This window comes from Plectrocnemia conspersa, unplaced genomic scaffold, assembly GCF_051122295.1.
Source record: "Plectrocnemia conspersa isolate PC_06_02 unplaced genomic scaffold, ASM5112229v1 ptg000014l, whole genome shotgun sequence".
Taxonomy (NCBI): domain Eukaryota; kingdom Metazoa; phylum Arthropoda; class Insecta; order Trichoptera; family Polycentropodidae; genus Plectrocnemia; species Plectrocnemia conspersa.
Genome location: NW_028277178.1, coordinates 31982839 through 32000930, shown reverse-complemented (window position 1 = coordinate 32000930; position 18092 = coordinate 31982839). Strand labels below are relative to the sequence as shown.

The 18092-nt window shown below is 31.0% G+C and overlaps 2 protein-coding genes across 48 annotated transcripts in view; one reads left to right on the top strand and one right to left on the bottom strand.

Annotated features, from left to right (window-relative positions):
- mv (lysosomal-trafficking regulator mauve) overlaps window positions 1–1203 on the top strand; it is a 28774-nt gene extending 27571 nt beyond the window's left edge. For both annotated transcript variants that reach the window (XM_088203694.1, XM_088203695.1), the window contains 2 exons: window positions 512–931; window positions 991–1203. In XM_088203694.1, the coding sequence (XP_088059820.1) occupies window positions 512–931; window positions 991–1123 (553 nt within the window). In that variant the 3' untranslated portion in view covers window positions 1124–1203. The remainder of the gene's footprint in view (window positions 1–511; window positions 932–990) is intronic.
- Window positions 1204–1272: 69 nt separating this feature from the next.
- Window positions 1273–18092, bottom strand: part of scrib (scribble planar cell polarity protein) — a 92750-nt gene continuing 75930 nt past the window's right edge. For 6 of the 46 annotated variants that reach the window (XM_088203696.1, XM_088203700.1, XM_088203697.1 and 3 more), the window contains 15 exons: window positions 17667–17945; window positions 17164–17274; window positions 16920–17099; window positions 15139–15297; window positions 14922–15077; window positions 14655–14762; window positions 13147–13236; window positions 12949–13077; window positions 8041–9111; window positions 7647–7752; window positions 7429–7582; window positions 4997–5147; window positions 4837–4932; window positions 4296–4475; window positions 1273–3278 (listed from right to left, as the gene is read on the bottom strand). In XM_088203696.1, the coding sequence (XP_088059822.1) occupies window positions 2865–3278; window positions 4296–4475; window positions 4837–4932; window positions 4997–5147; window positions 7429–7582; window positions 7647–7752; window positions 8041–9111; window positions 12949–13077; window positions 13147–13236; window positions 14655–14762; window positions 14922–15077; window positions 15139–15297; window positions 16920–17099; window positions 17164–17274; window positions 17667–17945 (3384 nt within the window). In that variant the 3' untranslated portion in view covers window positions 1273–2864. Of the gene's footprint in view, window positions 3279–4295; window positions 4476–4836; window positions 4933–4996; window positions 5148–7428; window positions 7583–7646; window positions 7753–8040; window positions 9112–11151; window positions 11351–12948; window positions 13078–13146; window positions 13237–14654; window positions 14763–14921; window positions 15078–15138; window positions 15298–16919; window positions 17100–17163; window positions 17275–17666; window positions 17946–18092 lie in introns of those variants that run through there. The other 40 variants (XM_088203715.1, XM_088203719.1, XM_088203716.1 and 37 more) reach the window with 12 other exon arrangements.

Genomic DNA, 18092 nt, shown 5'->3' with positions numbered 1-18092 from the left:
TATGTGACGATCTGGGGGTGCATGACAGCTTATGGATTGGGCTCTGTAAATTTTGTCCAGGTCGCCATGAATACAAAAATATATAAATTGGTTGTATAAAACGACTTTATTCCAACTCTTGAAGAATTTTCCCAACATACTGCTGAACCCATTTTGCAAGACGTTTAAGAACCGCCATGTCAACTTTCATTTGGCCACAGCTGTATTTAACAACCCGTTACCTTCATAAAGAGAAGTTCTGAAAAAGTCCATTGGAACTGCTTCTAGAAGTGAAAATTGTATTAAAAGCATTGCATTTATAGATGTACATTGAATGTGATACGGCTTAAAAAAGTGTAATACTCCCATTCGGTCACAGCCATTGTTTTTATTAAAACTCGTACAGTATTTTTGATCTATCTGTTAGTATTACCATAGTATAGTATTATAAAAATATGGTTAATTCTGCAAACTTATCGAACCGTATTAATTTATTATTTATTATCACTACTGATTATATTTATTTTTTCAGTTTAACTTACGTTCGAAACATTCCAAATATTTACTCTACTATATCGAATATTTGTATTAGTGAAACTCTAGGCGATATTGCTACCATTCACATATTACCCAATATCGCCAGGACTAAAAAACTATCATCGGAGACTACGCCAGTGCCTCACGGCAGTTATACGGAGGAACCTAAAGTATCCGAATCGACTCCAGTGTACAAATCGGCCATTCGAGTGCACACTATAAACGGCGGCTTCGTCGGTGAAGTGAAGATTCAAGAAAAAGTAACTTCGGCCTGCTATTCGAACGCTCCGGAAGGCGTCAGCGTCAACGCATTAGTAGTCGGAACTCAAAACGGCACTATAAAATTATTTTCATCATGGGACCTCAAGTTGTTGCTGGTTTTGAATCCGCCGTCTTTCACCCAGCCGATCATTAGGTAATAAATAAGCTTTATTAAATTTATCAGAGTATGTATTGACGCATTTTCGTTTGTAGTATCGTTTATAGTCAGAATTCTCAGTATTTGTACGCCGCAGCTACAGACGGAACGATTACAATATGGGGCGACGCAAATACTTCAGAAATCTTGCCGACTTTCCGCATGCTCACATCGCATGCCATATTTTAAGATAACGTATAGCTCCCAAAATGTGTGTGTGTATTCAGTATTTTTTTAACTCGTATTATAATAAAATATTTTATATTTCAGTAAATTTTTTATTAATCGTTATACATTTAATCTAGAGGCTCGGAAATGAAATGAAATAAAAAAATATATTTAAAATATATATTATCATATATGTCATAATGCTAATATAAATATAACTATTAAAAATATGTTCTTTATAGTTCTGTGACTAAATTTTTGTTATTAATTAATCAACTTAATATATTTACCGATTATTAAGAATAAAATAAACGAAGGGCGTTACGATTAACATTTTATATAAATAATAATGCGACACATGAAACACAATAACGAATAATTTAAGACGTCGATATAGAGTAAATTATACATTTTATATTATAATAATAATGCACAAATTAATACAAAAATAAAATAATCTGTTAAAAGTGAAATACTGATCGATCGATGGACGATTATAATTACTTTGTAAGGAATGTATCGTAAAATACTCATATCGTCGTATAGATAGAAGCGACAGACGATACCTTAACGTGAATAAATGCATTTAAAAATATATGTAAAATAAAACAATACATAAGAGGATTAAGCAAAATAAATAACAATTTTAATATATAGCAGAATCGGTCGATCGAACGATATATATTGTTACAGTAAAAAATACTGTATCAAATTTTCACTACTCCTGAATGTAAATTCAGTCGAATAAAATCATCGAGGACGGGAAATATTTTGCATCTAAAAATTACAATTCCGATGCAAAAAAGTCAATATCAAATAGACAAACACGCGACATAAATAAACTTACACGCAAAAATAATTTATAATAATTCACTTCGATAATAAATACGATACGTTTATTTTTATTACAAATATGTGTGCTGCGTAAAGTACTTTTTATATTAGTTTAGTTAAAAAAACTGACTTGTGCCGATCGTTAAACATTAAGTATGATTAAATGTTTATTGAGCATCGCAAAATACAGTTCGCCTTCGAAACTAATGCAAAAATTGGAATGGAATACGCGACGATGAAGTATGGAATGAATTGTGGAAATTTAACAACGTAAGAAACAATTTTGAAGTCTTATTAGTACTTTTAAAAAATAAGTATGACATCGTCAGTCTTCGATCGGTTAATTTTAGATATGCCCCGAAATAACCGCGTCACAAAAATAATTACAAATACGCAATAAATACTAAATCATTTTATCTTCAACGTAAGATATTATCCTATTATTTTTATCCTATATATTAATTAATATATGTATGTATATATAAATAATAAGTTTGAACTATAATTATTAAAATAATAACTTAAGATCACCGAATATTACTTAAAATTAATAAAACGTGTCCCTGAAACGGTAAGATTCCCAAAAAAATATTACATCACCAAGACGCTGAAAATTATTTGTACTACGCATAATTTTAAACAGAATTTTAGGAACATTATTGTCGTAACGTTAATAGTGGAAATAGAAACAGTAAATTATAGAAAATTCTTATATGAAATTGATCACAATTTAAATATTCGAGAACGGAGTCTCGAATAACGCCGCTTCCGTACGTATAGTTACAAATATAGAGCGATAGAAAAATGAAATACTGTAAATAAGTATCAAATATCTTATACAAAGTTAATTATGTTAAATTTCAATTGCGATATCGACAGTTTACTTTGCACCTCTGTCTCCCCGGTTATCTTTCTAAATATAGATATGTTATTTTTGATCAGTTTTGACATTTTTATTTTCTTTCGACCGATCTAAATCGTCCTCGTTATCTTCTTCTTCCTCTTCCGACGAAGTCGAAGTCGAAGTGTCGTCGGACGATTCATCGTCGTCTTCGTTGTCGTCGCTGTTTTCACTCGAACTTGAGTTTGAATTATTTTTAACGGAATCCAATAAAGTTTTCGTCGCACTGGCTTTGATGTTCAACGCTGGACCGACCGATATGGACGTGACCCGACCCGACAGTCCATCCAAGAGCGGATTCACCACTTGGACGATGTCAGGGTTGACGCCGTCGTGCTGAAGGCTGTCGGCTTGAAGACCGTCGATGCTGTTGGGCGGTTCCTCGCTCATCGGACTCGTCGTGAGTTCCAACGATATAATTTTTTCTTGCGTCGTTTCGACCTGTTTGCGAATAAGCGATAAAAATAACGGTAAATAAATAACGCGCCGGAATACCGGACGACGTTCTAAAACCAAACCAACCCGTGTATTAAAAACGATCATTACATGCATTCGTGCAAACACACTTTTTAAATATTCATAACTGTTAATGACACGCTCTTCGTGCGACATGAACTATTAAAACATTGGTACATATTAATTTTTAAATGTAGTGACGATTAGTGATAACATGAAAATAACGGCTCGAATAATAAGTCATCAGTGCTGCCGATTAATAAGTGCCTAGCATTTTCATTGAGGAAATTACAGTTAATTAGTTAGATTTATACAATTTCAATTAATAATGATTTTTTAAATATACAGATATATTATATTCTTAAACAATTACAATCTTGAATTCAGTCTCAATTCAAAAACGAATTATTCGTTTAGAGATGGAATTCAGTACTACTTATTTATTATTGTGATCATATAAATTTATTTTTTGTTTTTATATGGTTATTCATATTTTTGGCTCAAATATAGTTGTGTAAGCAATTATTTAGGATAACGCCAACTAAAGGGCTCTTACTAAATATTCAAACTCAAATCATAAAAACTGCGCTTTCCTCACTTTTATAATATTAAATATCTAATGCTATCTCGGTTTAACGGACACGAGAGAAAAATCAGATAGATATCTCCCTTAGAGATGACTTAGTACTCGACCTATTATTATATTAAAAAATGTGTATGTGTTGCGTAATGATTTTTTATATGACTCAAACGATCAGTTAAAAAATCATTACACATTTGCCATTCTTCAAACAGTCCATGCAAAATTCGCGTTAAAAAAAACTAAATATCCATAGTGAACTTTAAAATAATAATTGATCCATAACATATAAATAAATTTTGACATTTATTTGGAATTAAAAAAATAACTATGCTCAAAAATAATTACAAAAATATACCCAAAGCCATAAAAAAACGGTAGATTTTGTATATAGTATTATCAGTTCATTGCTAAATCCGTACCTCTTTCTCAATAATTTTTTCTATATACTCGACCGTTCGAACTTTGGTCTCGCCCGTAACGGGACATAAGTATTCCTCCGTTTTCGACGTTATCTTCTCGTCCAACAGTTTCTCTTTCTCCTTGATGGCCAAAATGGGCCCGGGCTTGGTGCGTATAGCGATACGGGGTAGTTTCCATAACTATAAATATATAACCGCTTCGTCACCGCCAGAAACACAGAGAACAAATTCAAAATAGCCCTATCTATATTTTTCGAAAGCTTTTCGGGAATAATTAAATAAATTTACACAATCAGGTTAACGGCAAAACAAGGTCGGGTTAGAACATTTAATAACGTAAGCGCATACAATATTAGCAAGGTTATGAGTCGACGATGCGTTTGTTTTAGATGATTTCCATAACATTCCAAATACCATAACCAATGAACGAGCACATTTTTGTTTTGTTAAATTACTTATGTAGGTTCGATGAAAAATAATGAACTCGATTAAAAATTGTAATTATCTCGAAGCTATTTCAAATATTGTTTCTGTACTTTACCTCCGTTTGAAGGGGACAAGCTTCGGCCAACACCGGCTGTTTACCGATCACGTCCTCCATATTTTGTTGAAAAGCCATCTGAGACCGTATCGCCTCCTTTGATTGGGAAATCGATCGATGAAGTTATTATTTTTATGTGCGATATAATCGAATAACATACCTGTTCTAGACTGCGCAATCTGGCCTGTCTCCAAGCGGCCCTACGCTGAGCTCTTTCTTTCACGCTTTCCGCATCCGACATATTATTTTGTTCTTGACGTTTGCGTTCAGATTTGGCAGACGGGGACAAAATTTTTGTACCGTTGTTCATTCTGTAATTAAATTAAACAAAAATTATTTTATTTTTAAAACGAAATAGCAAATTTCTATTATATATAAATATTTGTGTAAATAATTATATAATTAAACTTTATTATGCGTGTCGATAAAACATTGTAACCTGACAGGTTAACCTAATGCGTCACAACGGTCAAAAGCAGAAAACATATAATATAATAAACTGAATTAACTCGACAGACAAGAACAGAGGACACCGCCCTTTTACATTTGAAACTTGGAAGAGTTGTCAATAGGGTTCTCAATCGAATATTCGTTCATACTATCTATCGAAATTAAATTTGAAAAAAATCTTAGTATGAAACTGTATACTTGAACAACACGGTCGTTTTTTCTCTGAATATACTGAAGTGACTAGTGCCGTTCCTAAATCCATGGTCTATTTTGTTTTGAAATACAAGACAATGAGACGCTTCTTAATAAAAAAAATGCTTTTACGCCTTCAAAAAACATTTGTGAATAGAATGATTATCAGCAATATCTACTATGACCGAAATTCACAGAATTCGTTCGTTGAACGAAACAAAACGTTGGATAGACCCACTTATATTATCGTTTAACGCTTATCTCAAAAATCGTCGTAAATTTTTGTGAAATTCGTGTTGCATTTTTATATTTGTTGTTTCAAGACGCAATAATTTTATTTTAATCAGTGCGATAATTCGATTATGGTTAATTTATTTATAGTTATTTAATTTATATTCAAATCTGACATCCCTGATCAAAAAGTATGCATAATAATAAATTAAGCATTTTCCTTTTGTCATTCTCACTGATCAGTGATTCGCACAGCATTGTGTTATGCATATTTAATAAAATTAAAAAAGTTTAATGATTATAAAAGTAATTAATGATTAATTAAAATTATCAGTTTTTTAATTCAATAATATTTTACAGGCAATTAATTTTCTCTAATTGTTTAAATAAATTAATATCGCTAAAACCAAGACTAGTTTTACCCCAGCGCTCCCATAATAAAAGCACTGGGAAACAATAATGGCTAGTATCCGTATTCCTTAATTAATGATTAAACTTTGCGATGGCTTTGCTATGTTTTATAAAATTCGTGATATCTATAATAGATATACAATTCTGAAGCTCACGTTAAAACTTGAAGCATCTTCAAATCTTCGCTTCCGTTTTTTTTAATAAATCATATCTCGAGTATGATGATAATTTGAACCTTAGTTCTATCTCGAAAATATATTTTTTTAAACATGTCATTTCAGTGAAATCGTATCGAAATAAATTTTCACCGGTAGGTATATATTTTTACCAGTGAAAATACTAAATCATCTCTCAAGTATGATGATAATTTGAAACTTACTTTTGTTTAAAAAATGCTACTTGAATTATAAACCGCATAACTCCAAAACCGTATAAAAATAGTACGCATAAAAAGAGACCCGAGTGTATTCATACTTGACGGACTGATATCTATTGGTCAACGGAAAATAACTATATGAAACCTTCAGAAAATCCGAAATTTAATCACTAATTTTTTCACAAATAAATCGCGATTGACTTTATCCAACACCTTTTCAAAATCTGCACATATGACGTCCACTTGAACACCAGTCAGATGACTGAAACAATGTTAGATAAATTAAAATTAAATTTTATTTAACACGGTATCGATATCACCTCGATTCCTTGAAAAAAATTCCAAAGATGGTTTTTAAACAAAATTTTCCATGGCTAATTTTTTTTGCTCTGAGATAATTTTTGAACATATATTTCCGTGGGGACCTTTTTTTATCTCTCTCAGGAAAAAATTCACAAATGACCTTTATTTTTTTAGAACCTGGAGCGTCGAATACGATTCTTTTAAATGCAAAGTAGAATTTTGATTAACCGATGGCTTTATGTTTCAAAACATTATTATTTGTATAAATTATTAACGAGGACAATTTAAATGAGCAATATATAAAATAATTGTTCCATAAAACAAATTGTTTGTGCATTACTGTTGGACAGATTAGGTGCGAGCGAGCGAGTATTGGTCAGAACAGCGAACGCCTTATGAATGACTCTGCAACAAATCCTTTTCCGAAAAAAATATCCGAAGATTTCCCTTATATTAATGGACAAACAATTATTTTTATGGATCAAAATATTTATTTAAATGCACATATTTCTCAAAATAATTCCATGTTTGTAACTTGTAGGAATGCAAGTTTCTATAAATCATACAATAATACATATTTGAGTCGTAAATGACATATATAATAGTAAAATTAGAACGAAGGAACTCACTTTAATATTTCAATTTCAGTTCCGGAATCGTAGTCTTCATTTTTATGTTCCTCGTGAAACATCAACTCTTCGCGAGATATTGCCGCCATCTTACGCTCTTCGTCTTGCTTCATGTGTTCTATTTCATCAGGTGAAAGAAAACTGAAGACTTTCTCTGCAAATAACAATTCGTTTAATGTTGATTTTTTCACCGTATCTACAAAATCTCGATAGTTTACCAGATTTCGGCGACGGCTTATGAGACTCCTCCATTGCGTGTTCGAAAAACTTCTTTTTGTCGCTTACCGAGGCCTTGACAAAATTCGGTTTAATCGGTGGAGACACCTATAAAACACGGTTATCAATGAACGTTTCAAAGCTCGAGTGATACGAATAACGTTAAGCTAAATTCAAGAGATGCATTCGTTCATAATATTTTTATTTGGTTATTAATTTTAACTACGCGTTAGAAAAGTAACAAACATACATGCTAGCAATTTTAGAACGAATCGATTCGACTACGCTAATTTACCACCACCGTATAGGATTAAAACGGACTCGTATTAAATTTACATCGTTAGGAATACGAGTCCGTTTACAGTTTAACATAGGCTATAATAAATCAAGACATACCTTGCCGATAGTGAAATTACTCCCCTTATCGGCAGCAGGATAGAGCATGCTGTCAAACTTTTCAATTTTACCAAAAGGAGTGGATTTGTACAAGGATGCTTCTGGATTGGGATCTAATTCTTGAGTATATACGGTGTATCTGTACGGTTTCGGAACGGCGTACTTGTAAACCGAGCCGTCCATACTGAGCGGTCTGATATTTTTGACGTTGTCATAGTCGTAACAGTCCATGGACTTGGACGGCGGTAAGGTTTTACTCGCGACGAACGGATTGTATTCGCCGGAAACGGCGGAAGAAGGAAACGACGCCGATTGAGACATATGAGGCGAATCGTCACTTCGAATCGGCAAATCGGGATGTAAGCTACACGGCACGTTCGGAACGTGACTGACGGTCGGTAGACTGGAAAAATGGACTTGAATGAGCTCCGGGCTTTCGGCCGCTCGTTGGATTAAATTATTACAACTGTCTTTGGAAAATTTAGGAACGTAATCCGATTCAACGAGCTCGTCGAAATCGCTCGGTGCAACGCGTGCCAGATTTTTCGGGAACGTGTCGAAATTTACGGAAGGTATTTCTTCTTCGTAATCTATCGGAGGAATAGGCGGCAACGGAACGGTCTGAATGTCGATAGGTTCAGATTTGAAGGTAGGCGGCGGCGGTATAATGTAATCTTCGATAGTAAACACGTCGTTCTTCAAATCTACATAGGAATCGTTAGTATTAGAGCATGCGGTGTTAGTGGGGTTAGTCGACGGAGTGATGATCGATTTTAATATAGAGTTGGGCTGTACAGTCGGTTGTATAATATGCATAGTGTTAATTGGCGTTTCTTCAAAACTAACCCTTTTAACGTTTGGCTTTTTGGGAACCGGAGGGGGGATTTTACAAATTTTCGCTTCGTTAACGGAAGTGTCTTCTCCGTCGACACACGTTCCGTAATTAGGCGTTGTTACGGGATCGGTAGGTTTTGCGGGTTTAGAGTGTACGGCCGGTTTGGCTTTGGGTAGGGTGGATACTGCGGCAGAAGTTGTAAGCGGAGACTGCGATACTGAACCCACAGCAGATAACTGTTTAATAAGACGAGAAAATACACCAAAATAAGAGATAGTAAAAATTAATATTAATATAGTAACATAATATACCCTTACTTTTTTACTTAGATATACAATATAATAATACGTATGAATATGATTTTGAATTAACTCATTTTGTGCATGTGTAACTTTTATTTAAACGCGTTTTTATTAAACGATATCGTATGAGATGATACGAGTGATTTCCAAAGCTTCGAATAGATATGAATGATATTAAAAGAGTGCATTATATGAATAATGTAGCAAATATGACGAGACACTTTTATGAAATCGAACAATTTGGCAAAGAACATAATAATCAGCGGTGTATTTCTATACGTTAACTTTGCCATGCTTAAGACGTTAAAAAATCAATCTTTTCACAGAGAACAAAAAAGTATAAAAAGCAAAATAAAGAGGCAATTCGAAGGAAACCATTATACGTTTAATATAATTTTAATATTGATCAACTTATACATCAAATTTTAAATAACAGCGAAAATCTGTATATAAATACGTTAATTTAATGACAAACATATACGAAACAAAATTGTACACAATATTACAAAGGACGAATTCTATATATATAATATATACAGAAGGGGCACATTGAGATTATGACGATGTTCTTATTATAAGTGCTATTTTATGTTTAACATTTACGGATTCAACGACGTTAATATTTCATTCACTGATACCTCCTTCGTATGAAATAAATAGAAATTAATAATAAACGAAACCGATCAAATAAATAAAGTAAAAAGTGATCCGGCAAAATAAAGTCATACTAAAGGAAGCGTTTATAAAAATATTGGTCCCGCAACAAACACTCGACTAAAAATTCCACTGTTGCTGTCGTTATAAATATAAAAGATCGAAATGATTCTTTACTCTATTTTTTAATATACATATATATATATATATATATATATATATATATATATATATATATATATATATAATTCATTTAAAATATATAACATCGCATATAATCTAATCAATGCAACGGTTGTTGTGGGATTCCATCAAATATACTATCAATATATTAAGTGATCCGTCGATAGAAAATTAAGTACATATTATTAATATATTTTACGATATAGGTTTTGATATAAAAACGAGTATGAAATGTAAATGAAGTAAAATATTTAGACTCCATATTTCTAACACTCAGTCTTATATTTTATATAAATTAATAGTATAGGTAGAATAAGTAAGTACGTACGTATGAAACAAAACCCTACAGTTCGATCGATCGAAAGATAGCGTAAAAAGTGTACCGTATTATAATATAAATTTTACTTTAAGAAATATATAATTTTGAGAAATAGATTTAAGTAAAAAGGTCCCGAACTTTTACATACAAGAGTAATATGATTAAATTAATGTATATTTTTAATTATCAATATGAATAGATCTGTATTAATTGGAAAACACTAAATAAGCATATTTCTCATAGAAAACAACAATAATAAAATTATACAATCTCTACAGATAAAAATTAATTTATATAAGCGATTGTAAAAAATCTCTTCACTCCCGAAAGCAATCACAGTTTATACTTTACGAAGAAAATCTTTCACGACAACGTTAATACAATATATAATCTTTCATTATAACATTTATAATTTGAACGTATGCGCAAACGTCGCTATTTATAATTATATTAGCCGTATAACATAACAAATATTCAAATTCACTCTACAGTGGACGTTATATATACATTTACACAAACGCAAAAATCTATTAACAAATTATTAAATGCAAAAAATCAACGTCCATGTATATATATATATAATCTTCCGAAACTATTGTATATAACTTATATAATTTTAATATTAAAGATATGTGATCAATTGATTAAACACGAAACAATGTATGTATATAGATATATAAACAATTCGCGTATGCGTTACAACATAATTTTTTTGCATTTCAATAGGAACAGCAAGATTTCGTCGATGGTAACATTTCATTATATACATATTGTGGTCTTGTCGACGTTAAAAAATTGGCTCGCATTAGTCTTCCGGATTTCTTCTTTTTTGGCTTATTGTTGGTCTTAAACTTAATTTTTATATTTTTATTAAAATATATTTATTGAAGGTTTGTAAGTGTGTACATTATCATTTTGGTATTCGTTTTACAAAATATTATATTTTTACATTATTATCTATAGTAGAAGCTCGTTCACTTGTAAATGTTAAGGTTCTTCTTCTAATCCGATCGTATTCTGGAAATATGCCAAATAAAAAAAGAACACATCAATGCGGTAGTTATTTCGACCGATACCGTTTAAATTAATGACAAAGTTAAGAGACTTTTAACCGAAAGAAAGATACAGCAATAAAACGACCGTTTATTTCGGTCCGTTCTGTGATTGCATCTTGAAAAAATAATTTTATGAGGTTCTTAAATGACATAATGAGGAGGCATTCCAATTACTGTAAAAATATATATAAAACCCTAACTAACAATTCAAAATAAATGTTTAACTATAACTGATTTTATAATAAAACATACAAACTATGATCAATGAATCGACGTAGTAAAAAAGCACAATTAACATTCAAGTATATCGAGTTATTCATTGATCAATGTTGGATAAATTTAAAAGAAACAAACCACATGTATTCTAAGAAAAATAAAATTAAAAAAATATGTATAATTTCATTTTAAGACACATTCATGTCGCAACATTAAATTAACAGCAGTTTACATATATTTTTATATCACTGACAACATTCATGCAATAAAACGTATAAATAGCGTTTTAACCACGACAGTTTTTGAAACAGAGCTGCTACCATATTTGAAGGTTTTTAATCGCTCCAGTGTCAACTGTTATTTATTATTTATTACGTAATAAAAATTGCTACTAAAACACAGTTGGCACTGAAAAGATTAAAATAACATGCATATAGAAAATATAATTATGTTTTATCAACGTTAAATATTTATAAAAGAAGATATGTAGATTACAAATTATATAAATGATTAGTTAATAATATGAAAAATAAATATAAACATTTATACCATATCTATATATTTCACTATAAAATGATTCTCTAATTTTATGTTCAACGCTTTTTCATTGTAAAAATATCTATTAATAATCTGTCGATTGATTCTAATATAAATACATAATCGTTTTACAATACCTTAACATTATTTCTGATAATAAATTAAGCACTATTTATAACTATAATCAGGAAAGGAGGATGAGATCGGAAACGGTGTTTCAGACTAGTTTTATCGACCGAATAAAAAATTACTGATGTAATCTATAATAAAATATTTTAAAACACACAAATATGCAATTAAAAACAATATAAATAAAATTATGTACAATATATACAATTCACATAAAAAAACACAAAAAAATAATAATAACGTGTATCCCAATATTACACATGCACAAAATAAAAAAAAACACACTTCATGCACTTTGAAGGTGATTGAAAAATGTATGCTTCTGATGAACTATTTTGTACGGTACATCATATTATTCAATTCAGATGGACAGAAGCGTACATATTTATGCAGAAATTACATTATTCTTCCGCTCGTATAAAAGAACTTAAGAATAATGCCATCAAGATGTTGAAACGAAAACTCGCAAAGATATGAAAAATCAAGTGAAACAATAAGCATTAGCATGCCATGAGTGAGTAAAGTATATAGAAGGATATGATGATAAAATGGTTTCGATATGCGCTTAATGATATTTTGTCAATAATGTTATATTTCCCGATAATCGTATGTAATTCCTTCCATATTTTTATATTAAAAAATAAATCGGTTAATTAGCGTATAGCAAAAACAACTTACTTGTGCTGTTGAATTAGGCAAAAGAGTATGTTTACTCATGACGACTGTTGTTGTCTTTTGTTGAGGTTCGGGTGATTTTGGAGGAACATCTAAAACAATGCTCTCGGCGGCTCTCACTATGTCTAAGACCTAAACAGATATTGCAAGTCATCGTCGATCCACGATATCATGTTTGAGTTCGAAAGAAATAAAACTAACCTTTTCCGGTGTAGATTTTTCTTTATTCAAAATTGCAATTTGGTTTTCAGTGTCGATCTCGACTAAATCGTGTGCGGGCACAGAATTTTCCTAAAATTAAAACATTACATTAAAATTTAAAAATCATATACATACATATTTATGTAGGGCTTGTGTTTCTTCTCGAGAAATTTTATTAATTAAATATTAAATTTAAACGAATATTTTAAAAATAAATAGCGGTTTAAATCAGCAAAATTTTCGAGAAAATTATTATAGCATTTTTTAATTAAAATTAAATTTGTACAAATATTTTTAAATGTTTTACAACGGCTGCATAGGAAAGGGTAAGTCAGTCTTTGAGTCATTTTTAAAAAAGTATTGTGACTGAGAAGTGATTAATAATAACTCATATAAGAATTTTAAATAAATTATTAATGTAATAGTCGTGTACTAGTATGTTTCACCATTCTTCACGTTCGTTTATATTTTGATTATTAAATATAATATAATTTACATGCATAAATATTGACCCAAATTGTGGTACATGAAATCAGTAAAAAGATATTCCATTTATATAAATATATATTTTAATACTAAATACATTTTTTATATGTTCAAATTTCTCGAGAAATTAGAAACACTAATTTTAGCATTCTTGAGATCATCTGAAGCAGAGTGTTCCAAGCCTTCCAAAATTCTTGTAAGTTGTTCATATACACTCGCCCAATATGTGCGACCGAAATTTATCTTTACGAATTATGATTATTTAAATTAGTGTCAGATAAACGATTTACATTCTTGTTTGCTAATGTGACGTCAGCCATTCAACTCATTTTTAATAAAAATAACCATGATAAATTACCATTGGGAAAATAAAATAATGCGTTACGTTTGGTGGGAGAAAAATGCTTGCGCTAAAAATATGAAAAACTCGGAGAACTTTAGCTAACTAAGAATAATGATTTAATTCAAGTTTAAATGAAAAATGGGGTATATTCAATGTGAATGTATTGTTACGTTCGGAACATTTTGCCCTAACAGCTGATGTGACTGTCGTTGACAGTTACAAAACGTCCATTTGCTGTTCAAATCCAAACCTTGAACTTCTATACTTAGTATTAGAACTTTCATTAGATCAATCTGGGTTTGTTTAAATCGTTTAGGTTAGGTAAAATTATATTTTTGCTAGTAGAAATATACATCTACCGGTGAAAATGTATTCAGATATGATTTCACTGAAACACCAGTGAAAATATATTCACCGTGATACACATTCACTGATAAATATTTTTTTATGAAAAATAATAAGTTATAATTTCTTAATATGTAGGGAGAGTTTTTAAAATTATATTTAATAATTGTAAATATATTTTTTTGATTTATAAAAAATCCATTTGACAAACTAGTGTAAACTGATACGTGTTGTTAAAACCGGTGCGTGTGTGTGACATGCGTGTGTGTAAACTTTGATTTGAGTTTATCTAATTAAGCGTTATTTGTTTAAACTCTAAAGCGATTTCGCCTACCTGCATGTTAATGGGCTCCGGTGTTTCCTGATCTTCTCTATCTAAGCTGGAAACGGAATGCGACAGTGATCCGCTGATGGAACCACTCACACCGCTTTCACTGCCGGGCTGTGTGCGAGGGAAATTGTAAGCGTGGGGATACAATTATAATAAAAACAAAGAACAAGCCGTGGAATTACTGCGAGCTACTTGTGCCAAGTTTACGTATGTACAAATATCATTGTAATTTTATGGGTTGGTAAATTATTTTTTAAAGAGATTTATAACCTGTGCGGGAATTCTTTCAACGTTGTTTCTGTCGTATCCGTTGCAGACGACGAGGTGGAGCGGACCGTTTCCACCTCGACGGAGCACATTAACGGCTTCTGTGTGACTCGCCCCGAGTAAAGAGACACCGTTCACTTCTAATAAGCGCATTCCAACCTATGAATTCATATAAAATTAATGAAAGCAATACTGAGAATTATTTATAAAAAAACTTTACCTTTAGTCTACCGTCTCGTCGTGCAGCTCCAGCGCCGTTAATTTTCGACACAAATACTCCTTCATCGGTAGGATCTAGAGGATTTCCTCTCTGACCCCTGAGTCCGCCTTTAATGTGCATTCCTAGTTTTTCACCTTCTTGTTTTGTTATTATTAGTTCCTGATAAAAAATTAAACGATGATATTAATAACACTGTACAACATTTTTGACACAAAGAAAAGATAACTAGATTTATATTGTAAATTACATGGTGATTTTAATTATATCGTTAGTCTTCACCGATCAAGTCTAATTTATATTTTAAAATATTTTTACAGTTGATCAATAGTTTTAATATTTTTTAATAAGCAGCGAATATATAAGTAATAGTAAAAAATCTATGTGAACACTATGACAATTGAAAATCAGTAATGTACGTATATATAAATCGAGTTATTTAATCTTTATGTAAAATTAACAATGTCAATATATTTTTAAAACAACACTTTATACTTAGAATGTTTGTGGGTAGAGGTGTAATATAGGTTTATGCATGCCGTTTGAAAGTATTTTACATGAATTGTATTTTAAACAGAAAAAGGAATTCATGCAACTATAATCTGATTATAACAAATTTCAGAAATGAAAGGGTTGAATTTTTATGTTGCGCAACTATAATATAAACCATAGTTTTATAATCTATTTAAATAATTAATCAAAATATGACATAATGTAGATTAATAACAGCGCTTCTCTAATATTGTAGTATCATGAATTAAACATTTTTTTTTAAATAAAACTAATATTTTAAATATTAAGAATCACTGAAAACACATACATTACAGTGAATTTGTATTACCAGTGATGTTATATTTTTACTAGTATAAATATATAATTTCACTGCTCAATATCAGTAAAACTGTATTTGTTTACAAACAGATGATTCGTTTTCCGTATTAAATATATTGTATGAATATACACATTCACTGTAACATATGTAAAAATAATAATTGATTATTTTAAGATGAATAAAACTCTAAATAATCGCTTTTTGTGTAGTTCTGTCTATGCGTCTATCAATTAAAGTATATTTTCGCTAGTAGAAATATATATCTACTGGTGAAAAAATATTTGGATATGATTTCACTGAAATGCCAGTGAAAATATAACTTCACTGATAATACACGTTTTCTGTAACACATTAATGATAGTAAAACTAGAAAACTAATGGGGATACATCTAAAAGTGATATTTTACATTCAGGATTTTTTATAAACAAGTAAAAAATTTGATATATGAAGGTGACTTAATAGTGATAAGAAAATAAATAATAATTATTTAAAAAATAACACAGCTTATTATTAAATAGGTCTATGGAGTGAAATCTAAGAACGACAGTTCAAGCATAAATAAAACAATATATGAACAGCTGTATTGTGTCTTCGAAGGATCGACTTACTGTGATTTGTATAAATTCTATTTCAATATTATCCTGTGAGATGTAATTTAGAAAAGTGTGGAGTCGACGATGGCAAGCGCAAACGAAAAGAAATCAACAATTATCAAAGTGTTAAGAAATTGTTATCTAATTTTATATAATATGTATAATAATACGCTATGAATTTAGCGAAATAGTACTGATCGTTCGCGTCAAATAGACATTTTGTAATCGAAGTAATCGAGATTTTTAATATGTAGTTGAAAATATATATGTGCATCTTTCACATAAGCGTGCATTATGAATTTGCTGTAATTATTATTTTAAATATATTTTATTGCAGTCTTATTAAAATGTATAATACCTGGTATCCTCTGGGCAACGGATCGTGACGGATCGTCAGAGTCAATTGAGGCGCAGGTAGCAGCAGGAACTGCACGGCCTCGCCGTGAGTCACGCCGTTCAGCGATTTTCCGTTGACTTTTACGATTCTATCGCCGATTCTGAGTTTACCGGATTTGGACGCTATACCGCCAGGAACCACCTGTTTCAATATTCACGTTGTTTTAAATTCGATCCAAACTATTATAATAATTTTATTAGCTTACGTGTGAAATAAATATGCCGGGCTCTTTGCCGCCGAACGGTATGCAAGAATGATCAGTTCCTCCGATTATACTAAATCCTAGAGATCCCCCGTCTTTGATTAGGATCACGTCCTGTAAAAAAACATTTTAATAATCACAATAAATAAATATTTGTAGGTATATAAAATAAAACATTCAATATAATAGTGTAATATGTTATACGTAACGATATAAAATTAGTAACATCACAAAAACATGTTAGAAGCGACGTTTGGAATGCATATATTTATCTTGTGAATAAAACAATAATAAAAAAAAATTATCAAAGAAACGTAAGAGCAAAATGAAAATTATAGAAGACGACATAAACATACAGACACGGAACTACGATATAAATAAGTATATTTTCTTTTTATAATTTTGAATTCATAGTGATGTTGTGTATATATTAAATATATTATGTGCGATATTCATATTAATAATGTGATGATCCTAAGGTACAGTATGTGATTAACGCTAAGTACCTCTGTCAAAAGTGGGGCTTCCAAGTGGTTATCTGTGACTCTGGTGACGGTAGTTTCGGTAAAAGTCGATTTGGTGATTGTCTCAGTCACAAGACCGAGACCGGTTGGGGAAGGAGGAAGCGGCACGTCTAAAACAGGAGCTCCTCGCTGAACCGTAATCGTGACCCCGCCGGGAGGTACAACAGGGTTCGGCACGCGAGACTCCGGCGGAGGTCCCCCGAGGAAATGAGCCGGTATCATTGCTTGGAACTCCTCGTTTGTAATAGGCCGTGGCATGGGCTAAATGTACCGATTTATATGTCATTAAAAAAAGTTAACAAAAAAAAAACTACTTGGTCATAATTACAATGCAGTTAAATGAAATAAAAGCAATTTTAAAAGAAAGAAAAAACAAAAATATACTTAGATATAAAAATAAAAATAAGC